Genomic DNA, 26,068 nt, shown 5'->3' with positions numbered 1-26,068 from the left:
GCCAAAAAAAAACGTTAAAGGGGAATCTAATTTGCCATGTAAACTTTCACCTAAAACTCAATAGAATATTATTTAAAAGAAAAGAGAGACGGAGAAAGAGGAAACAGGGTGATTGGATTAAGCAGCTACGACAACGCGTCTATGAGAGAGTGAAGTACGCTAAGTCAGTGGAAAGAGAAAAACAGATTCAAAGAGGTGCTACGAAGCAAGACTGAAAACCCAGAAACTAATCAGATGTGGGAAGGGGGAAGAAATTAAAATTAAGACTGACTGAGATTCTAGCTAAGGACTTCTTGCTTAACTTGATCATAAAATAAAAACTACAAACTGAAAAAAAAAACAAAAAACCTAAGGCAACTGTCTGGCTCGGTTACCAGGGACTCAAACCCAGGTCAGTCTAATATCAAAGTCCACACTCTAAGGTAGCCAGAGTAAGATTCTGGGTTAAACAGAGGCTAGCCTGGAGGCAAATAACAAATATGCTGTGACACTGCCAGTGGCTTCATCTATTGCTCTAACAAACTGTTTCAGCTGGAGGCTCCCTGACGATCAAACAGTTCAATGGATGGCCCAAAGAGAGGATCCTCCTTCCTGGCTTTGGCAGGTGTCGCCAGCTTGTTGCCAGCTTGGCTAAGACTCAGAAACTGCCGCAAAGTGCCTTCGGAGAGAACCCCCTATTTGATGGTTTAATTTCAGGAGTCTTTCTCCAGAGGCAGCATGTTAACTTTGACCTCATAATGTAATCCTCCGATCTTAAGGTGTCAGGTGAAAAAAAAAGATATTTCTACATCCTCAGCTGCAGAAGTTATTGGTAACGTGGGATCCTTGCTTGTGCTAAGCAACTGCTATGTCTGTCAATTCTATGAGAGATATAAAGTGGGTGTCAGGAGAAAAAGAGAAGTATTCTCCTTGCACCTGCTTCCTGTCTAATGAAGAAAGGAGTCTGAATCAAGGTTTTTTGGTATGGCTTCTAGCTCTTTGCAATCAACAAAGCTGCTTCTTGCAAAGATCTGGGAAACTAACAATATTCACTTAACTATTAAAAAAAAAAAGTTTCTTTAAAAAAATATATTAACAACAATAAAATCCCAATTCAACTTCCAGTGACATTTTTTAACGAGATGGAGAAACAAATCGTCAACTTCACATGGAAGAGAAAGAAGCCCCGGATAAGTAAAGCATTACTGAAGAAGAACAACGTGGGAAGCCTCACTCTACCTGATTTTAGAACACATTATACCACCACAGTAGTCAACACAGCCTGGTACTGGTACAACAACAGATACATAGACCAATGAAACAGGATTGAGAATCCAGACCTAAATTCATCCACCTATGAGCAACCGGTATTTTGACAAAGCCCAAAAGTCCACTAAATGGGGAAAAGACAGTCTCTTTAACAGATGGTGCTGGCATAACTGAATACCCATCTGCAAAAAAATGAATCAATACCCATACCGCAAACCATGCACAAAAATTAACTGAAAATGGATCAAAGACCTAAATATAAAATCTAAAACAAAAAAGATCATGGAAACAAAAACAGGGACAACTCTAGGAGCCCTAATACATGGCATAAACAGAACAGAAAATATAACTAACAATGCACAAACACCAGAAGAGAAACTAGATAACTGGGAGCTCCTAAAAGCCAAACACTTACTTATGCTCATCAAAAGACTTCACCAAAAGAGTAGAAAGACAACCTACAGACTGGGAAAAAACTTTTGGCTACGACATACCCAATCAGGGTCTAATCTCTAAAATCTACAAGATACTGCAAAACCTCAACAACAAAAAGACAAATAACCCAATTAAAAAGGAGGCGAAGGATATAAACAGACACTTCACCAAAGAAGACATTCAGGTGGCTAATAGATACATGAAGAAATGCTCACAATCATTAACCATTACAGAAACGCAAATCAAAACTATAATGAGATACCATCTCACCCCAACAAGGCTGGCATTAATCTAAAAAACACAAAACAATACATTTTGGAGCGGTTGTGGAAACTGGAACACTTATACACTGCTCGTGGGAATGTAAAATGGTACAACCACTTTGCAAGTTGATTTGGTGCTTCATTAAAAAGCTAGAAATAGAGGTACCATACAATCCAACAACCCCACTCCTTGGAATATACCCTAGAGAAATAAGGGCCGTCACCGGAATAGATACATGCACACCAATGTTCATGGCAGTACTGTTCACAATAGCAAAAAAATGGAAACAACCTAGGTGCCCATCAATGGACGAATAGATAAATCATGGTATATTCACCCAAGGGAATACTACACCACGATAAAGAACAAAGGTGAATCTGCAAAACATCTCATGGCATGGAAGAATCTGGGAGGCACTGTAACCAAGAGTGAGGAGGGAAGGGGAGAAGAGGGGAGGGGAATTCACCAACTAGATAGTAGACGAGAATTATCTTGGGTGAAGGGAAGGACAACACACAATACAGGGGAAGTCAGCACAACGGGACTAAACCAAAAGCTAAGACGTTTCCTGAACACAACCAAACACTTCAAGGGACAGAGTAGTGGTGGTGGGGGTCTGGGAACCATGGTTTCAGGGGACGTCTAGGTCAATTGGCATAACAAAGTTTATTAAGAAAATGTTCTGCATCCCACTTGGGTGAGTGGCACCTGGGGTCTTAAATGCTAGCAAGCAGCCATCTAAGATGCATCAATTGGTCTCAACCCACTTGGAACAAAGGGGAATGAAGAGTACCAAAGACAAAAGGAAAATATTAGCCCAAGAGACACAAAAGGCTACATAAACCAAAGATTCCATCAGCCTGAGACCAGAAGAACTAGATGGTGCCTGGCTACCACCAATGACTGCCCTGACTGGGAACACAACAGAGTCCCTAACAGAGCAGGAGAACAGTGGGCTGCAGAACTCAAATTCACGTAAAAAGACCAGACTTAATGGTCTGACCGAGACTAGAGGAACCCCAGAAGACATAGCCCCTGAACTCTCTGTTAACCCATAACTAAAACCATTTCCGAAGCCAACCCTGCAGACAAAGATTAGACTGGAGTGTAAGATATAAAATGATACTCATGAAGAGAGCTTTTTAGTTCAAGTAGATACACAAGACTAAATGGGCAGCTCCTGACCGGAGAGGAGATGAGAAGGTAGAAAGGGATAGGAGCTCACTGAATGGGCACGGAATATCCACGGTAGAAAGGAGGAGTGTGCTGTCACATTATAGGGATAGCAACTAGGGTCACATAATAATGTGAGTGTAAATTTTTGTGTGAGAGGCTATCTTGAGCTATAAACTTTCACCTAAAGCACAATTAAAAATTAACAGATCAAATACAACCCAAAATTAAATAAAATCTTACTTAATAAGTGACTTTGTAAGTTCACTTCCTTCAGTAACAGTTGAGCCATGGAAAACTTGATTGATTTTTGATTCCTTAGAATGAACATCATCTTTTGGAAGACGAGAATACATCACATCTAGCATCTTATAGTAGCCCATCTTCTTGGTGATTTGGGCATCAAAAGTAGATTCATTTAGCTAAGAAAAGGTAACAAATAATTATCTTTGGTGTAATAAAACACAACAAATATTTTATTAACCATCAAATTTAATACTCAATGCCTTTTAGAAATAATTTTAACAGTCAAAATATATAAAATCTCTTCAATAATAGACAAGTGATTGTCCAGGGTGAGAGGTAGACAGAAGCATCCACGTGCTATACTGGGTGACTGAGTAGCAGGAAATAATATACAATGTCCAAACAGTGAACATAGATCAAGGAAATGTGTACAGAAGGCCCTTGCTCAGAATCTTATTAAAAGGATGGCAACAACAGGTGAAAATTCAACATATTAAAAAACAACACATTCAACTATTTTGAAGTCTACATTAACAATGTGCCATTTGGATAGTTCACTATTTCCCAAAAGGTTTCTGTGATAGGCTGAATAACGGTCTCCCCAAAAGGTATCCATGTCCTAATCCCCGGAACCTGTGAATGTTACCTTATATGGCAAAAAAAAAAATGATTTTACAGATGTGATTAGGGTTCTCGAGATACAGAGATTATCCAGGGTTTCCAGGAGGGTCCTAAATGCAGCCACATGTAACCTTATGAGAGGGAGAAGCATATTAGACAGAAAAGTAAGAGGCTACGTCACAGTGGAGGCATACATAGAGTGATGCAGTCACAAGCCAAGGAACGTTGTCAGCCTCCAGAAGATGAAAGAGGAAAGGAATGAATTCTCCCCAAGAGCCTCCTGAGTAAGTGTGGCCCTGGCAACACTATGACTTCGGCAGAGTGAAACAGATTTTAGATTTCTGGCCTCTAGGACTGTGAAAGAATAAATTTGATTTAAGCAATCAAGATTGAGGTAATTTTTTAAGGCCATCCCAGGAAAGTAATACAGATCCTATGCAGCCATATATTGTTATCAAAATGTAGAGGTAATGCTCCTTGTGCAGTAGAAACAACTTGACAAAACATGCAATTTCTAATGACATTGGTCAAAGAGATTTGCAATTTCTTATTAATATTTAATTTAATAATATATATATGATACCTTTATAAACCTGGACTTCAACACATCAATGGCATCCACCACGATTTTGCTAAAAAAATCTCTCAAAGCACTCAGAGAACAATGCCACAGCAGAGTGAGGAGAGAACGATCTACAAATGCCTGGCGGGTGGTATTTGAAAGTAGGTCATCCCTCTGGAACATTCTGTATACACTTTCAAGAAGAGCTAATTGTGTGACACACGAACTCCTAAGGAGAAAGGGAAAAATTACATGAACATTCACACTTTGAACACGTTTCATGATTGCCTACTAAATAACAGGAGAGCTGAACTCCAGCAATTACCAATTACGACCATAACTTTAAATAACCAAACACCATGTAATACAAAATTATTTGCACACAATCTACATTATTTCATTCATCCCCAGAAATAATCACACTGAATTTAGGTATTAAGAAGAAGAACTCTTTCATTTACCGTATTTTTAGCAAAAAATGCTCACATTCTATTTTTATTTGCCAACCACACCCTCCCCCCACATCCCCTGAGGTATTTTGTTAAGCAAACTATGCTAATATTTTTTACATCCACATGTAAAAAAATTGGCATAGCAGCACTTCTGAAAATACCTCAATGGGGAGGGCGCAGTTGGCAAACAAAAGGAGAAGGCACCTCTTATTTTGGTAAAAATATGTAGGGTAGTCCCCCCTCATCCATGGGCGATATGTTCCAAGACCCCCATGGATGCCTGCAACTTCAGATAGTACCAAACCCTATGTACATATGTTATGTTTTGTCTTTTACACACATCTATGATAAAGTTTAATTTACAAATTAAGCAAATGTAAGGGATTAACAATAACTAATAATAGAAGAGAAAGATGGTAACAATATACTGTAATAAAAGTTATGTGAAGAACAGAGCGGGATGGTGCGAGATTTTATCACACTACATGCTCATTTAAAATATTTGAACCTTGGTTGACCATGGGTAACTGAAACCATGGAAAGCAAAACCGCAGATAAGGGGGGATTACTGTACCCTCAAATCTGGTCATGCTTAGAGGACATCTGAAAGGCTCTGTAAGAGTCTCAGGCCTAAGGATGAACAAATTCCTGGGCTTGAAAATCATGAGTTATGAATTAAACATTCTAGTCTCTTCCTAATAATGAACCATCATTCCCATTTCCTATAAAGGGAAACCTACCGGGCCCTTTATATTCTCAACTGGAAAAATGAGATATTTGAATGACATTTAAGCTATAAATCTGCACATTAAAAAAACTGTAAAATAAGAGGGGAAGGACTAAATGATCTTTAAACGCCTTTCCAGTTCTAAAATTCTAACTCCATGTTGGAGCCAGGAAGATACTAATCAGGACACAAATATTAGATTCAGAAAATAATTCATTCATAAAATTTAAGTTTGCAGGACACAACTAGATGCTACGCAGGCTTTGTAATATTCATTTGAGCACTGTCCTAGATTTAAATTCTCTTGAGTAGCTTTCTGGTAGCGAGAAGAGTAAAGATACACATCGGGTTCAGCCCTAAAACATTAAATTCTTACACTCAGTGCTAAAAGAAGAAAAAGAACAAAAGAATCACCTGGTTTTCAAAAATCAGAACAAGAGATGATTTACCAAAAATTAAATGCAAGTGAATATTAGCTATATGAAAATATGTTCTATTTCATTCATAATGAAATGTGAATTAAAACAACACTGAGCAACCCTTTCTCACCTAAAAATGGAAAAAATCCAGGTGTTTGGCAATACTCTGTTGGCAAGACTACAGTGATATAGAAGCTTTCATATACTGCGAGTGGGAATGCAAACAATACAGCCTCAAAGGATTGTATCTAGCAATAATACAAATTCATTTACCTTTGAACCCACATTTAGAAATACCTCACTCAGAAAATTCATTGGCGGAGGGTGGAGTCAAGATAGCGGAATAGACAAACGCTTCCGGAGAGCCCTCTTTACAACAAAGACTCGGAAAAAACAGGTAAAATGAGTATACCTGTGACAAGCTGGGAACCCTAAGCATCAAAGGCAACCTTAGACAACAAACTGAGGGGCAGGGGGAGGAAGAGATGGTCCAGAAGTGGGGAGGAGTTATCAGACCTGAATCGTGGGGAGCCCTTAGGCTCCATTCCCGGAGTGGTGGCGCCGGGGGCGGTGGCAGGCTCATACTAGCAATCGGCCGCAGTTTCCTCAGAGAGAAGCAGCCAGCCGCACAGCCTACTCACACCTCTGGAACCTAAGGAGAACGGCGCTCTCGGCAAAAGCTAACTACCTGCGTATATTTTACCGTACCCCCCCCACCCCCAATCCACCTTCAGCACCTGAATCCCTGGGCCTGAGAGAGACCCTAGTAAGCACCTAGAGCCATCCTCCCAGCCTTGGGGAAGGAAAAAATTTGCAACTGGGGGGAAAAGATAATTTGCTAGCTCCATCAACCGGAAGAGCTCAGGACAGAAGGGGCTCCTGTCCAGGCACAAACCATAGGTGGACCCTGAGCATCTTTCCCTTCTACATGGGCCTGTGTGGGCCTATTTCGGGAGAATAGGTCCTTGTTGGCAAACTCCAACCATTTCAGTTGTATGGTGGAGAGGGGGGGTGTTTGATGTTTAACATTGCTTTGCTTATTAAACAAGGTCCTCAGGGACCAAAGGACTGGTAGCTCCACTCAGGTCACCCAGCCACCCACGACAGGGGTCCACAGATAACTGGTACCTCCCAGTCCTTACAACCAAAAACAATGGGTGCCCATGGTCCCTCTGCAGAACCCGCCCATCAGCACGCTCTAGGGAACAGAGACATGTTTTCCTCAGAGACACGTGGGGGTCGGTTCTCAGCCCCCTGTCTTGTTCAGAGCATGACCTCCTGCTACAATCACATACTGGTATATACACCAACCACCCCTGCCCCTCTAAGACTGTAAGACAGAGCCTGTACCACACATTTGATAATCAGCTACCTGGAAACCTGAGCTGAATTCATACAAGAAAACTGAATGGACTCCTAGACTGATACATCTGATAACAGCTATAGCCAGCTAGGGACAGGACACCAGGGCTTCAAAGGAGAAAGTAATCAAACTAGCTCACTCGAGCAACCCATACAGGTATACCAACAAAACGAAGCAAGCAGCGACGACACAGTAAGCAAGAATAAACTAATACAATCACTTATAGATGGTGCGGCGACAACAGTCAGTGTCAAGTCATATAAAGTAGCATACCATGATCACCTCAACAGGCTCTCAAAACAAAGAATTCAAGGATCTTTTAGATGAAAGTGCATTCCTGGAATTCCCAGATGCAGAACACAAAAGATTAATATACAGAACCCTTCAACACATCAGGAAGGAAATGAGGCAATACGCAGAATAAGCCAAGGAACACACAGATACAGCAACTGAAGAAATAAGAAAGGTTATTCAGGAACATAATGAAAAGTTTAATAAGCTGGAAAAATCCACAGACAGGCAGCAATAAAAAATTCAGGAGATTAACAATAAAACTACAGAAGTAGACAACTTAACAGAAAGTGAGAGGAGCAGAATGGAGCAAGTAGAAGCTAGAATTTCTGAACTCAAAGATAAATCATTTGGCACCAATATATCTGAAGAAAAATCAGATAAAAAAATTTTAAAAAATGAAGAAATCTTAAGAATCATGTGGGACTCTATCAAGAGAAATAACCTATGAGTGATTGGAGTGCCAGAACAGGGAGGGATAACAGAAAATACAGAGAAAATTGTTGAAGATTTGTTGGCAGAAAACTTCCCTGATATTGTGAAAGATGAGAAGATAACTATCCAAGATGCTCATCGAACTCCACATAAGGTAGATGTTAAAAGAAAGTCACCAAGACATATTATAATCAAACTTGCCAAAACCAAAGATAAAAAGAGAATTATAAGAGGAGCGAGGGATAAACAAAAAGTCACTTATAAAGAAGAGCCAATAAGAATACACTCGGACTACTCGGCAGAAACCATGCAGACAAGAAGGCAACGGGATGACATATTTAAAAAACCGAAGGAAAAAAATTACCTGCCAAGAATCATATATCCAGCAAAACTGTCTCTTAAATACGAAGATGAAATTAAGACATTTCCAGATAAACACAAGTTGAGGGAATTTGTAAAAACCAAATGAAAACTACAAGAAATACTAAAGGGAGTTCTTTGGTTAGAAAATAAATAATATCACGAATCAACGCAAGAGTACAACACTGGGAAGAGAAATCAGAAGTCAACCCAGGCACGGAAATCAAAAAACACAAAGACTATGAAAAAAAAAAAGGGGGCCAAAACAGGGTAACAGCAATGTTATTACACAAAAGAAGACAACATTAAAATAATTAAGCAGGACTAAAAAATGTAAGCATACACTATCCATATGGAAAGGAAGATATGGCCATACAAAGAAATAAAAGCTTGTTTTCAATTTAGAAAAATAGAGGTAAATAATGAGATAACCACAAAGGAGACAAACTATCCTACTCATCAAAATAAAATACAAGGGAAAAATACAGACTCAGCAGAAACAAAATCAAACACGTATAAGAGGAAAGGACAGCATATAAAGAAAATCTACTCAGCACATAAAATCAAGTGGGAAGAAGAAACTGTCAACACACAAAAGAAGACATCAAAATGATAGCATTAGTTCATAGCTACCCATAATTACCCTGAATGGAAATGGACTAAATGCACCAATAAAGAGACAGAGAGTAGCAGAATGGATTAAAAAACATGATCCATCTATATGCTCCCTACAAGAGACACACCTTAGATTTAGAGACACAAACAAAATAAAACTCAAAGAATGGAAAAAATATATCAAGCAAACAACCATCAAAAAAGAGCAGGAGTGGCAATACTAATTTCTGATAAAATAGACTTTAAAGTTAAATCCATCAGAAAGGATCAGGAAGGGCACTATATGATGATTAAAGGGACAATATACCAAGAAGATGTAACCATATTAAATATTCATGCACCGAATGACAGGGCTGCAAGATACATAAAAGAAACTTTATCAGCATTGAAGAATGAGATAGACAGCTCCACAATTATACTAGGAGACTTCAACACACCACTTTTGGTGAAGGACAAGACGTCCAGAAAGAAGCTCAATAAAGACACGAAGATCTAAATGCCACAATCAACCAACTTGACCTCGCAGACATATACAGAACATACCATCTAACGGCAACCAAGTATACTTTCTTTTCTAGTGCACATGGAACATTCTCTAGAATAGAGCACATATTAGGTCACAAGGCAAGCCTTAAAAGAATCCAAGACATTGAAATATTACAAAGCATCTTCTCTGACCCTAAGGCCATAAAAGTGGAAATCAATAACAGAAAAAGCAGGGAAAAGAAATCAAACACTTGGAAACTGAACAATACCCTGCTCAAAAAAAAAAAAAACACTTCCTATCAGAACCTTTGGGACACAGCAAAAGCGGTGCTCAGAGGCCAATTTATATCAATAAGTGCCCACATCCAAAAAGAAGAAAGGTCCAAAATCAAAGAATTATCCCTACAACTTGAACAAATAGAAAAAAAGCAACAAAAGAAACCCACAGGCATCAGAAGAAAACCAATAATAAAAATTAGAGCTGAACTAAACGAAATAGAAAAACAATTGAAAGAATTAACAGGACCAAAAGCTGGTTTTTTAAAAAAATCAACAAAATTGATAAACCACTGGCCAAACTGACAAAAGAAAAACAGGAGAGGAAGCAAATATGCCGAATAAGAAATGAGAGGGGCATATTACAACAGACCCAACTGAAATTAAAAGAATCATGTAAGATTACAACGAGAAACTATACTGAAACAAATTTGAAAACCTAGAAGAAATGGGTGAATTCCTACAAATACGCTACCTACCTAAACTAACACAAACAGAGGTAGAACAACTAAATAGACCCATAACAAAAGAAGAGATTGAAAAGGTAATCAAAAAACTCCCAACAAAAAAAGCCCTGGTCCAGACGGATTCACTGCGGCGTTCTACCAAACTTTCAGAGAAGAGTTAACACCACTACTACTAAAGGTATTTCAGAGCATAGAAAAGGACGGAATACTACCAAACTCATTCTATGAAGGCACCATATCCCTGACACCAAAACCAGGTAATGACACCACAAGAAAAGAAAATTATAGACCTATATCTCTCATGAATGTAGATGCAAAAATCCTCAACAAAATTCTAGCCAATAGAATTCAGCAACATATAAAAAAAAATAATTCGCCATAACCAAATGGGATTCATACCAGGTATGCAGGGATGGTTCTACATTAGAAAAACAATTAATGTAATCCACCACATAAATAAAACAAAAGACAAGAATCACATGATCTTATCAATTGATGCAGAAAAGGCATTTGACAAAGTTCAACTCTCATTCATGATAAAAACTTTCAGCAAAATAGGAATAGAAGGAAAATTCCTCAATGTAATAAAGGGCATTTATACAAAGCCAACAGCCAACATCACCCTAAATGGAGAGAGTCTGAAAACATTCCCATTGAGACTGGGAACCAGACAAGGACGCCCTGTATCACCACTCTTATTCAACATTGTGCTGGAAGTCCTACCCAGAGCAATTAGGCTAGATAAAGAAATAAAGGGCATTCAGACTGGCAAGGAAGAAGTAAAAGTATCTCTATTTGCAGACGACATGATCTTATACACAGAAAACCCTAAGGAATCCTCAAGAAAACTACTGAAACAAATAGAAGAGTTCAGGAGACTACTGGGATACAAGATAAACATACAAATATCAGTTGGATTCCTCTATGCCAATAAAAAGAACATCGAAGAGGAAATCACCAAATCAATGCCATTTACAGTAGCCCCCAAGAAGATAAAATACTTAGGAATAAATCTTACCAGAGATGTAATAGACTTATACAAAGAAAACCACAGGACACTTCTGCAAAAACCAAAAAAGACTTACATAAGAGGAAGAACATACCTTGCTCGTGGGTAGGAAGACTCAACATTATAAAAATGTCTATTCTACCAAAAGCGATCTATACATTCGATGCAATCCCAATCCAAATCCCAACGACATTCTTTAATGAGATGGAGAAACAAATTACCAACTTCATATGGAAGGGAAAGAGGCCCCAGATAAATAAGGCTTTACTGAAAAAGAAGAACAAAGTGGGAGGCCTTACTCTACCTGATTTTAGAACCTATTACACCACCACAGTAGTCAAAACAGCCTGGTACTGGTACAACAACAGACAATGGACCAATGGAACAGAATTGAGAATCCAGACATTAATCCATCCACATATGAGCAGTTGATATTTGACAAAGGCTCCAAAACAGTTAAAGGGGGAAAAGACTGACTTTTTAACAAATGGTGCTGGCGTAACTGGATATCCATCTGCAAAAAAATGAAACAAGGCCCATACCTCACTCCATACACAAAAACTAACTCAAAATGGATCAAAGACCTAAATATAAAATCTAAAATGATAAAGATCATGGAGGAAAAAATAGGGACAATGTTAGGAACCCTAACACAGCATAAACAGTATAGGAAACATTATAAAGAATATGGACAAAAAACTAGATTACTGGGAGCTCCTAAAAATCAAACACCTATGCTCATCCAAAGACTTCACCAAAAGAGTAAAAAGACTATCCACAGACTGGGAAAAAGTTTTTAGCTATGACATTTCCAATCAGCGCCTGATCTCTAAAATCTACATGAAACTGCAAAAACTCAACCACAAAAAGACAAATAACCCAATTAAAAAATGGGCAAAAAATATGAATGGACACTTCACTAAAGAAGACATTCAAGTAGCTAACAGATATATGAGGAAATGTTCACGATCATTAGCCATTAGAGAAATGCAGATCAAAACTACAATGAGATTTCATCTCACTCCAACAAGGCTTCCATTAATCCAAAAAACACAAAATAATAATAAATATTGGAGAGGCTGTGGAGAGATTAGAACACTTATACACTGCTGGTGGGAATGTAAAATGGTATAACCACTTTGGAAATTGATTTGGCACTTCCTTAAAAAGCTAGAAATAGAACTACCATACGATCCAGCAATCCCACTCCTTGGAATATATCCTAGAGAAATAAGAGCCTTTACACAAACAGATATATGCACACCCATGTTTACTGCAGCATTGTTTACAATAGCAAAAACATGGAAGCAACCAAGGTGCCCATCAACGGATGAATGGAGAAATAAATTATGGTATACTCACACAATGGAATTCTGTGCATCAATAAAGAACAGTGAGGAATCTGTGAAACTTTTCGTAACATGGAGGAATCTGGAAGGCATTATGCTGAGTGAAATTAGTCAGTTGCAAAAGGACAAATATTGTATAAGACCACTAGGATAAGAACTTGAGAAATAGTTTAAACTGAGAAGAAAACATTCTTTTGTGGTTAAGAGAGCGGGGAGGGAAGGGGGTGGGAGAGGGGCATTCACTAATTAGATAGTAGATGAGGACTACTTTAGGTGAAGGGAAAGACAGCACACTATACAGGGGAGGTCAGTGCAATTGGACTAAACCAAAAGCAAAGCAGTTTCCTGAATAAACTGAATGCTTCAAAGGTCAGCGTAGCAGGGGCAGGGGTCTGGGGACCATGGTTTCAGAGGACATCTAAGTCAATTGGCATAATTAAATCTATTAACAAAACATTCTGCATCCCACTTTGAACAGTGGCGTCTGGGGTCTTAAACGCTAGCAAGCAGCCATCTAAGATGCATTAATTGGTCTCAACTCACCTGGATCAAAGGAGAATGAAGAACACCAAGGACACAAGGCGATTACGAGCCCAAGAGACAGAAAGGGCCACATGAACCAGAGACTACATCATTCTGAGACCAGAAGAACTAGATGGTGCCCGGCTACAACCAATGACTGCCCTGACAGGGAACACAACAGAGAACTCCTGAGGGAGCAGGAGAGCAATGGGATGCAGACCCCGAATTCTCATAAGACCAGACTTAATGGTCTGACTGAGACTAGAGGGACCCTGGTGGTCATGGTCCCCAGACCTTCTGTTGGCCCAGGACAGGAACCATTCCCGAAGCCAACTCTTCAGACATGGATTGGAGTGGACAGTTGGTTGGAGAGGGATGCTGGTGAGGAGTGAGCTTCTTGGATCAGGTGGACACTTGAGACTATGTTCGCATCTCCTGCCTGGAGGGGAGATGAGAGGGTGGAGGAGGTTAGAAGCTGGCGAAATGGACACGAAAAGAGAGAGTGGAGGGAGAGAGCGGGCTGTCTCATTAGGGGGAGAATAATCGGGAGTGTGTAGCAAGGTGTATATGGGTTTTTGTGTGAGAGACTGATTTGATTTGTAAACTTTCACTTAAATCACAATAAAAATTATTTTTAAAAAAAGCACAATAAAAATTATTTAAGAAATTCATTGGCAAAATACAAACTGATACATACGAAAAGCAATGCACTTTAGCATTAGTTTTAAGAGCAAAATATTAGGCCCAAAAGACCATCAAGATGGAGTTTCTTCAAAATACTATGGTACTTCCGAACAATTAAGAATTATACAGTTGTTAAAAAAAAAAAATGAGGAAGATCTCTACGTACTAATGTAGAGTGGTCTCTAGAAAACATCAAGTATAAAACAGCTCATTATACAGTTTTGTCTTTAGAATCATGTAAATATTTTAAGAATTCAATAATATATAATTTTGCAACAACAGTAATAGCCAAAACACATGTGTGGTTATATGGGGAGATAGCTGTGCACATACGTGTATAGAAAGGCATATGCAAGTAAACGTACTTGCAGGTACAGGTGTATCTGTAGGCGTATACACAGAGAACTCTGTGTGTGCTGCATGTATATCCAAAAATATAATAAAGCACATGGGGGCACAGTTACGGAGACTTCCTAGACATATCCAAAAAAACTCACAAGAATGGTTTACTGGGTTAAAAGGCTCAGTAGCATAGTCTCGTGGGACTACTTAGTCAATTGCCACAACACAGTTCATAAAGATAATGTTCTACATTCTAGTCTGGTGAGTAGCATCTGGAGTCTTAGAAGCATGCAAGCGGCCACCCTTAGATGGTCTCTACTTGTCTGGAAGAGAACGACGAAAACAAAAGACTCCGAGAAGAAACTAGGTCACAAGATTAACAGCCCACAGGAGCCACAGCCATCTCTAACCTGAGATCAGAAGAACTGGAAGGTGCTGGGCTACCACAACTGACCGTTCTGACCAGGGACACAATAAAAAGTCCCAGATAGAATGGGAGCAAAATGTAGAAGAAAATTCAAATTCTTAAAAAAGGCCCGACCTACTGGACTGATAGAGACTAGAGGGACCTTTGAGACTATCACTATAAAATACCCTTTGAACTGAGGCTACTGCTGGAGGTCACTTGCCAGCCAAACAATAGATTGGCTTATAACACCCTTGAGTACTGTACTCCCTTAAACAATCAACTATACAAAACCAAATGATCAACATTTACTCAAAAGCAAAGATGAGAAGGCAAGTAGGGTAGAGGAACCTAGACTTATAGAAATAGAATGAACAGAAAGGAAATAAAGAGAATGCTGACACTTTGGGAAAATTATAAACAATGTCATGGAACGATTTGTATAAAAATTGTTAAATGGGAACCTAATTTGCAATGTAAACTTTCACCTAAACCACAAAAAAATATTTAAAACAAAACAAAAAAAACCCTTATCAGATATATGATTAATAAGTATTTTTTTTCCATTTTGTAGGTTGTCTCTTCACTCTCGGTATAAAGTCCTTTCACGCCATCAAATTTTTCATTTTCATAAATTTCAATTTATTTATTGATTTTCTTGCTTGTGCTTTTGGTGTCATATCTAAGCAAGAACTGTCATAAACAAGGTCTTGAAGTTTTATCCCTATGATTTCCTCTGTGCATTCTATGATTTTAGCTTTTATATTTAGGTCACTGATTCATTTTGAGTATACGGGTTAGTAATATGGTATTCATGCTTGATAATTCTATTTTGCCCTTCATGTTTCTCAATAACAAATACATAAAAGGCAAGGATAAAATTATGTTACAAGGCACATGACATACAATGACGTAATTAGTGATAATGAAAACAAAAGGGGGGAGGAATGATAAAGATATCAAATTTCTTGTATGTCACTGAATTTATTAAGATGGTAACAATTTAACCTAGAATGTTATAAATACAAGCTGTTAAATGTAATATTCATGGTAGCCACTAAGAAGATACATTAAAAAAATACACAAAAGGAAAGAGGAAGAGACTCAAAAAGGCTCACTACAATAAATCAACAAAACACAAAAACAAGCAATAGTAAAGGATAAATACAAAGAAGACTTTAGGCACACAAAAAAAAAACAAGCACAAAATGTTAACAGTAAGTCAGTTCTTATTAGCAATTAAATGGAATGTAAATGGACTAAATGCTCCAATCAAAAGGCAGAGAGTGGCAGAATGGATAAAAACATGATTCAGCTATATGCCATTTACCAGCGACACAGCTTAGACCCAAGGACACAAATAGGTCGAAAGTGAAAGGATGGAAAAAAATATTCCATGCAAATAATAACCAAAAGAGAGCTGGGGTGGCAATCTTAATATCAGACAAAGTAGACATTAACAAAAAATGTGCCAGAAGAGATAAAAATGAACATTATATAGTGATAAAATGATTAATCAATCAGGAAAATTTAACAATCATAAATATGCACCCAACATTGTGGCACCTAAATGCATAAAGCAAACACTGATAGAATTGAAGGGAGAAGTAGATAACACTACAATAATAGATGGCAACTACAACACACCACATTCAATATTGGACAAAACATCTAGAAAGAAGATCCACAAGGAAACAGAAGACCTGAATGGCACTACAAACCAACTAGACTTAAGAGACATATAGAGAACACTCCACCCAATAACAGCACAATACACATTCTACTCCAGTGCATGTGGATCATACTCCAGGATGGACCGCATTTTTGGTCTGAAAGCAACTCTTGATAAATTTAAAAAGAATGAAATCATACAAAGCACCTTCTCTGACCACAATGGGGTAAAGCCAGAAATCAATAACAGAAAAAAAAAAAAAACCTGGATATAAACATATGGAAATTAACCAACACATCATTAAACTACCAATGGGTCAAGGAAGAAATGAAAAGAGAAATCACAAATTTCCGAGAGTCAAATGCAAATGAAAGCACAACATATCAAAACTTATGTGTGAAGGAAGTAGCTCACAGGGAATCCTATAGCAATAAATGACTACATGAAGAAAGAAGAAAGATCTCAAATCAACAGCCTAACTTGACAACTCCAGGAACTAGAAACAGAAGATCAAACTAAGCCTAAAAAAAGCCTAAGCCTACCAGAAAAAAAGGAAATAACAAAATCAGAGCATAAATAAATAAACTGAAAAAGAGAAAAACAGAATCAATGAAACCAGCAAGTCATTATTCAAAAAGATCAATAAAATTGACAATCCTTTAGCTAGACTGACAAAGGAAAGATGAGAAAAAATGCAAATAACCAAAATAAAAAATGGAAGAGGGGACATTACAACTGACCTGATAGAAATAAAGAGAATTATGACAGAATATTATAAACAAACTGTATGGCAACAAACATCAGAAAATCAATCACCATAATACCCCACATTAACAGAACAAAGAAAAAGAACCACATTGTCACCTCCACAGACGTAGAAAAAGCATATGATAAAATCCAACATCCTTTCTTGATGAAAATTCTAAGGAAGTTTGGAATAGAAGTGAAATTCTTCAACATGATTCAGGGCACATTATGAAAAGTCAACAGCCAACCTCATACTTAATGGAGAAAGACTGAGAGCTTTCCCTTTGAAATCAGGAACAAGACAAGTGTGCACGCTCTCACCACTTATATTCAATATTGTATAGAAGTCCTAGCCAGAGCAATAAGACAAGAAAAAGAAATAAAAGGTATTCACATTGGAAAAGAAGTAAAATTATCTGTATTTGGAGAGAATATGATCCTATATAAAGAAAATCCCAAAGAGTTCAAAAGGAAGCTTCTAGAGCTAATAAAGGAATTTATAGCAAGATTGCAGGGTACAAGACCAACAAAAATCTTTTGGGTTTCTATGCACCTGCAATGACAAATCTGAAAGGGAAATCAGGGAAATGATTCCATTTACAATCACATCAAAGAGAATAAAATACCTAGGAATAAATTTAACCAGGGACATAAAGGACTTATACAGTGAAAACTATAAAACACTGCTGAAAGAGATTAAAGATTTAAATGGAAATATGTTCCATGTTCATGGACTGGAAAACTTAATATTATTAAGTTGTCAATGCTACCCAAAGCATTTCACAGATTCAACACAATCCCAATCAAAACTCCAACAGCCTTCTTTACAAAACTAGAAAAACCAATCCTCAACTTTGTATGGAATGGCAAGAGGCCCCAAATAGCTAAAGCAAAGTTGAAAGAGAAGAACAAAGTAGGAGGACTCACATTTCTATTCTAAAACAGATTATATAGCCACAGTAATCAAAACAACCTGGTGCTGGTAATAAAAATGGACACCCAGACCAATGAAATAGGATTGAGAGAACAGAGAAATAGGCCCAGACATATATGGTCAACTGAATTTTCACAAGACTGTGAAGTCCATTTAACGAGAAAAGAAGTCTCTTCAATAAATGGTGCGGGGAAAACTGGATTTCCACATACAGAAAAATGAAACAGGATCCACGCCTTGTACAAAATAAAAAAACAAATTCAAAATGGATTAAGGACCTAAATGTGCAAAGGAAAACAATAAAATTCTTAGAAAAAAGGCAGGAGAATGCTGTCAGGTCTAACTTTTAACAATGGATTATCTAACATAATAGTAAAACACAAACAGCAAAACAACAAAATAAATCAATGAGACCTCATAAAAATTAGGAAGTTTTGTTCATCAAAAAACAACGAAAAAAGTGAAAAGACAAACTACCGACTGGGAGAATGTCCTCAGAAACCATATATCCAACAAGAGTCTCATAACCAAAATATACATAAAACTTTGACAACTTAACAACAAAAAGACAAATAACCCAAACATAAAATGGAAAAAGAGCTTGAATAGACATTTCACCAAAGAGGGCACTCAAATGGCCGCCAAACACATGAAAAGATGCTCATCGTCATTAGTCATCAGAGAGACGCAAATCAACACCACAGTGAGATACCATTTCACTCCTACTAGGATCCTTAGGGAAAAAACAAACGTTGAGGATGTGGGAAAATGAGAACTCTTACCTATTGCTGGTGGGAAGGCAAAATGGTACAGCCGTCGTATAAAACAGTGTGGCAGTGCCTCAAAAAAGTAAACACGGAACTACCATATGACCCACCAATTCCATTTTTGGCAAATACCCACAAGACTGGCAAGCAGATACTCAGAGATTTGTACACCAGTGTTCATTGTAGCACTATTTACAGTAGCTGAAAGGTAGAAACACCTTTCAACTGATGAGTGGTAAACAAAATGTGGTACATACATACAATGGGATACTGCTCAGCCAGTGGGAGAAACCAAGTCTTGTTACATGCAACAATATGGATGAACCTGGAAGACATAATGCTGAGTGAAATAAGTCAATCACAAAAGGACAAATATTGTATGACCTCACTTATACAAAAAAGACAAGAAAAGGCAAACATAGAGAAAACAAAGTTTATTAGTGGTTACCAGGGGCAGAAGGGAGACGGAATGGGGTGGTTAATAGTGAGGGAAATGTCGCACTGATTAAGGGTAGGGTTGTACAGTCCTTTATTGTAATCACTGTAAGTTGTACACCTGTAAAATGCTGAATTGGCAAAAGTTCTGTGATAGACATATTTACAAGGACAAAAAAAAAAAAGTAGTTGCTGAGGCTGCTGCTTATGTACAACCAAAATTCTTATGGGATTTAATTGCCTGGTTTGGAGGTTTAGGGTCATCATTTCATGGGACATCTCAGTTAACTGGCCTAATATAACTTGTTCAGTGCTTCTGTTCTACTTCCTAGCTCATTGCGTAGTGCCTGGGGTCTTAGAAGCTTGCAAGTGGACATTTAAGGCACAACTGGTCTCTATTCCTCTGAAGCAACAGAGGAAAAAGGAGAGACAGGAATAGGAGAGAAGAGAATGCGTGGCTAATTGCCTCCATGAACGACTGCCTCCTTTGCCATGAGATCAGATGGTGCCTGGCTACCATTCCTGAACATTTTGATCAAAGATTTCGTATAAGAATCTTGATCAAAAGGGGGAAAATTAGAATAGAATTTACATTCTCATGACTCCTGACTTCCTGGAGTCATGAAGATTGAATGAACCCCTAAAACTATTGCCCTGAGATCATCTTTAAATCTTAAACCAAAAATATCCCCTGAAGTCTTAAAACCAAAGTATGGTTTAGCTTAACTATTAAAAAAGGTCTGTTTTGAGCATTACACTCCTTCAAGAACTATACATGATCAAAATGACGACAGCAACTTGAAAGATTACACAGGAACCTTAGGGGACAATGAGTTTATGTTAATGGGAGGAACAATTCAGAAAAGGAGGATGAAAATGTTTGCACAACTTGAAGAATGTAATCAACATCACTAAATGGTACACGCAGAAACTGTTAATTGGTGTATGTTTTACTATGTATATTCTCAAAAACAACAAAATAAATACAATTTTAAAAAGGGGGGGACAGGGGAATGAAGTCATCATGGACGGACCCTGAAAACATTATTCTAAGTGAAAGAAGCCAGACAAAAGAGCATATATGATGATTCAAAAAATCATACCATATTCGATGAAATGTCCAAAAAAGGTCACTCTTTAGAGACAGAAATTAGATTACTGATTGCCTAGGGATAGGTGTGGAGCCCTGGTGGCGCAGTGGTTAAGAGCTACGGTGAACTACGGCTGCTAACCAAAAGGTCAGCAGTTCAAACCCACTAGGTACTCCTTGGAAACCCTGTGGGGGAGTTCTACTCTGTTCTATAGGGTCACTATGCGTTGGAGTGGACCCAATGGCAACGGGTATTTGATTTTAGGGCTAGGGGTGGGAATTAGTGGTCACTGCAAACAGGCACAAGGTTTCTTTTGGGGTGATGGAACTCTCCTGAAATTAGATTGTGGTGATGGCTGTACACCTCTTTAAATGTACAAAAATTCATTAAATTGTACACTAAATGAAAAGGAAAAAACTACAGAATCATGCTACATCATGGATGAGCCTCAAAAACATTACGCTCAGTGAAGAAGCCAGACATAAGAGATCACATATTACATGACTCTACTTACACGACGTGTCCAGAAAAGGAAGATTTATAAACACAGAAAGCAGATGGGTGGTCGCCTGGAACTGGGGCTGAAAACAAGGGTTACCTATGCATGGTCCTGCAGAATCTTAATGGGGAGGGGGGGTGAAACAGCTCTTTGGTGATGGTTGTACCACTCAGTAAACTTACTAAAAATCTTTGAATTGTACATTTAAGATGGTTGAATTTTATAGTACATAAAATATAACTAAATAAAACTTTAAAATGTCACTGTCACTCATGGATAAATATATATATTTAATATAAATAAATTTTGATTTTTTTTTTAAAAATGACTCATTGGAGTTCTACCAAAACTCCAGAGAAGAGTTCACGCCACTAATACTAAAGGTATTTCAGAGCATAGAAAAGGATGGAATACTACCAAACTCATTCTGTGAAGCCACCATATCCCTGATACTGAAACTGGGTAGACACCACAAAAAAAGAAAATTACAGACCTATATCCCTCATGAACACAGATACGAAAATCCTCAACAAAATTCTAGCCAATAGAATTCAACAACATATCAAAAAAATAATTCACCATGACCAAGTGGGATTCATACCAGGTATGCAGGGATGGTTCTACATTAGAAAAACAATGTAATCCATTATATAAATAAAAGACAAGAACCACATGATCTTATCAATTGATGCAGAAAAGGCATTTGACAAAGTCCAACACCCATTCAATGATAAAAACTCTCATCAAAGTACGAATAGAAGGAAAATCACCAACATAATAAAGGGCACTTATACAAATAGCCAACATCACCCTAAATGGAGAGAGTCTGAAAGCATTCCCCTTGAGACTGGGAACCAGACAAGGACGCCCTATATCACCACTCTTATTCAACATTGTGCTAGAGGTCCTAGCCAAACCAATTACGCTAGATAAAGAAATAAAGGGCATCCAGATTGGTAAGGAAGAAATAAAATTATCTCTATTTGCAGATAACATGATCTTATACACAGAAAACCCTAAAGTATCCTCAATAAAACTACTGAAACTAATAGAAGAGTTCAGCAGACTATTGGGATACAAGATAAACATACAAATATCAGTTGGATTCCTCTATACCAACAAAAAGAACATCGAAGAGGAAATTACCAAATCAATGCCATTTACAGTAGCTCCCAAGAAGATAAAATACTTAGGAATAAATCTTACCAGAGATGTAAAAGACTTATACAAAGAAAACTACCGTACACTTATGCAAGAAACCAAAAGAGACTTACATAAGTGGAAAAACATACCTTGCTCATGGATAGGAAGACTTAACACTATAAAGATGTCTATTCTACTAAAAGCTATATATAGTTACAACGCAATTCCGATCCAAATTCCAATGACATTTTTCAATGGGATGGAGAAACAAATCATCAACTTCGTATGGAAGGGAAAGAGGCCACGGATAAGTAAAGCATTACTGAAAAAGAACAGCAAAGTGGGAGGCTTCACTCTACCTGATTTTAGAACCTATTATACCACCACAGTAGTCATAAGAGCCTGGTGCTGCTACAACAACAGATACATGGACCAATGGAACAGAATTGAGAATCCAGACATAAATCCATCCACACAGGAGCAGCTGACATTTGACAAAGGCCCAAAGTCACTTAAATGGGGAAAAGACAGTCTCTTTAACAAACAGTGCTGGCATAACTGGAAACCCATCTGTAAAAAAAATGAAGCAAGACCCATACCTCACATCATGCACAAAAACTAACTCAAAATGGATGAAAGACCTAAATACAACATCTAAAACATTAAGGATGACGGAAGAAAAAATAGGGACAATGCCAGGAGCCCTAATACATGCCATAAACAGTATACAAAACATTACCAACAATGCAGAAGAGAAACCAGGTAACTGGGAGCTCCTAAAAGTCAAACACCTATGCTCATCCAAAGGCTTCGCCAGAAGAGTAAAAAGACCGCCTACAGGCTGGGAAAATGTTTTTAGCTGTGACATTTCTGATCAACGTCTGATCTCTAAAATCTACATGATACTGCAAAAACTGAACTACAAAAAGACAAATAACCCAACTAAAAAATAGGCAAAGGATATGAACAGACACTTCACTAAAGAACACATTCAGGTAGCTAAGAGATACATGAGGAAACGCTCACGATCATTAGCCATTAGAGAAACGCACATCAAAACTACAAAGAGATTCCATCTCACTCCAACAAGGCTGGCATTAAACCAAAACACACAAAATAATAAATATTGGAGAGGCTGTGGAGAGGGGAACACTTACACACTGCTGGTGGCAATGTAAAATGGTACAACCACTTTGGAAATTGATTTGGCACTTCCTTAAAAAGCTGGAAATAGAACTACCATAAAATCCAGCAATCCCACTCCTTGGAATATATCCTAGAGAAATAAGAGCCTTTACATGAGTGGATATTTGCATCCCCATGTTCGCTGCAGCACTGTTTACAATAGCAAAAACATGGAAGCAACCAAGGTGCCCATCAACGGATGAATGGATAAATAAATTACGGTATATTCACACAATGGAATACTACGCATCAATAAAGAACAGTGAAGAATCCGTGAAACATTTCATAACATGGAGGAATCTGGAAGGCATCATGCTGAGTGAAACTAGTCACTTGCAAAAGTACAAATACTGTAGGACAACACTATTAAAAGAACTCAAAAAAATAGTTTAAACAGAGAAGAAAATATTCTTTGATGGTTATAAGAGCAGGCAGGGAGGGAAGGAGAGGGGTTTTTACTAATTAGACAGTAGATAAGAACTATTTTAGGTAAAGCGAAAGACAAGACACTACACAAGAGAGGTCAGCACAACTGGACTAAACCAAAAGCTAAGAAGTTTCCTGAATAAACTGAATGCTTTGAAGGCCAGCGTAGCAGGGCCAGGGGTTTGGGGACCATGGTTTCAGGGGACATCTAAGTCAATTGGCATAGTAAAATCTATTAAGAAAACATTCTGCATCCCACTTTGGAGAGTAGCATCTGGGGTCTTAAGCGTTAGCAAGCAGCCATTTAAGATGCATCAATTGGTCTCAACCTACCTGGAGCAAAGGAGAATGAAGAACACGAAAGACACAAAGTAATTAGGAGCCCAACTGACAGAAAGAGCCACATAAGCCAGAGAGTACATCAGCCTGAGACTAGAACTAGGTGGTGCCGGGCTATAACTGATAACTCCCCTGGCAGGGAGCACAACAGAGAACCCCGAGGGAACAGGAGAGCAATGGGATACAGACCTCAAATTCTCATAAAAGGACCAGGCTTAGTGGTCTGAGTCTAGAGGGGCTCCAGAGATCATGGTTTCCAGACCTTCTGTTAACCCAAGATAGGAATCATTCCCAAAGCTAACTCTTCAGACAGGGATTGGACTTGACTATGGGATAGAAAATGATACTGGTGAAGAGTGAGCTTCTTGGATCAAGTAGACACATGAGACTATGTGTGCAGCTCCTCTCTGGAGGGGAGATGAGGGGGTGGAGGGGGTCAGAAGCTGTCTGAATGGACATGAAAATAGAGAGTGGAAGGAATGCGTGCGCTGTCTCACTAGAGGGAGAGCAACTAGGAGTACATAGCAAAGTGTATATAAGTTTTTGTATGAGAGACTGACTTGGTTTGCAAACTTTCACTTAAAGCACAATTAAAAAAAAAAACTCAGGATGTAAGATATTGTACAGGACATGTGTGGTTTTTTTTCAAAAACGAAAGAAAAAATCTAGTAAGGAAGGGCACTGTTCTAGATGAACAGAAACAAAAATGAAATGCCATGCCTAGACCTTGTTTGGATCTGAACTCAAGTAACCCAACAGTGTAAGAACATTTGAGACTACTGGGGAAATCTGAATGTGGAATTATTGATAATATTTTTCAGTTGATAATGCTTGCTATGCAAAAATAAATTTTTTTTTTTTTTAATTTTGGATAGTAACCATTGAAAATACCATGGACTGCCACAAGAATGAACAAATCTGTCTTGGAAGAAGTACAGCCAGAATGCTTATTTGAAGCAAGGATGGCAAGACTTTGTCTTACATACTTTGGACATGTTTTCAGAAGGGACCAGTCCCTGGAGAAGGACACCATGCTTGGTAAAGTACAGGGTCAGTGAAAAAGAGGAAAACCCACAATAAGATGGACTGACACAGTGGCTGCAATATCAGACTCAGGTGTAACAATGATTGTGAGGATGGTGCAGGACCAGGCACTGTTTCATTTCGTTGTACACAGGGTTGCTATGAGTCAGAACCAACTCAACAGCACCTAATGACATCCAAAATAACATCACTTCTTAGGTATACATATATATAGAAGTATTTAGAAGTAAAGTGACCTGGTGTCAGAGATTTGTTTTAAATTAGGTAACAGCAAATGAGAAAAAAGATAAAAGGGACAAAGACACTGGGAAGATGCTGACACTTGTCCACCCTGGAGGATGGGTACAAGCGTTGATTTCTCTTCTTTTTAGCTTTGAGTACGTTTTAAAACTTCCATAACAACATTTTTTCCATTTTTTTAAAGAAGAAAAACAAAACAATCCAAAGCCAAAAAATTTAGTCCTTAAGATAGCAAAAGTTTAACGCAACTACCACTCAACTGTCTGGGAACAGAGAAGACAATTTGCCCCAGAGATAAAACATGGTTCATGGATCTCAGAGGAGACTGACTTACCTACTGGCAATCCTTCTGAATGTGGACTGAAATAGTTCTTCCATAACATGCTGCTGTTCCCGACAAAGAATTTCTGTCATTAATTGGAACAACAGAGGACTTTGAGATAATTCCAATGCATCTAGAAACTAGAAAAACAAATAAGTTTTTAAAAATTTTAAGTAATAAAAAAAATCGGTTGGGTTTTATCTGTTCTGTGTTTAACAGTTCTAAATAATAAAAGAGAGAAAATTTAACAGAATTTCACAGAATATTAACAAATGCTACTATTTTTGTCATTTTTGCATATGTAATGAATGCCTGGCATGTAAAAATGCTCATTAAATATTTGAGTTTTGATTCTTTTAAGGTTTTATAGATGTTTTTCCCTTTAAAATCTGTGAGGGCTTTCTCTTCACCCATGATGCTGCGCATTGACTGTCGGCCCTTCCATTCTGGAGCACCTGGCCTTTGCACACCC

The 26,068-nt window shown here is 38.0% G+C and overlaps 1 protein-coding gene across 6 annotated transcripts in view; it reads right to left on the bottom strand.

Annotated features, from left to right (window-relative positions):
* PRKDC (protein kinase, DNA-activated, catalytic subunit) overlaps window positions 1–26,068 on the bottom strand; it is a 322,104-nt gene that overhangs the window by 173,284 nt on the left and 122,752 nt on the right. For all 6 annotated transcript variants that reach the window (XM_064267698.1, XM_064267697.1, XM_003408313.4 and 3 more), the window contains 3 exons: window positions 25,609–25,736; window positions 4,571–4,778; window positions 3,364–3,542 (listed from right to left, as the gene is read on the bottom strand). In XM_064267698.1, the coding sequence (XP_064123768.1) occupies window positions 3,364–3,542; window positions 4,571–4,778; window positions 25,609–25,736 (515 nt within the window). The remainder of the gene's footprint in view (window positions 1–3,363; window positions 3,543–4,570; window positions 4,779–25,608; window positions 25,737–26,068) is intronic.

This window comes from Loxodonta africana, chromosome 14, assembly GCF_030014295.1.
Source record: "Loxodonta africana isolate mLoxAfr1 chromosome 14, mLoxAfr1.hap2, whole genome shotgun sequence".
NCBI lineage: Eukaryota > Metazoa > Chordata > Mammalia > Proboscidea > Elephantidae > Loxodonta > Loxodonta africana.
This window is presented reverse-complemented; position numbering and strand designations above follow the sequence as displayed.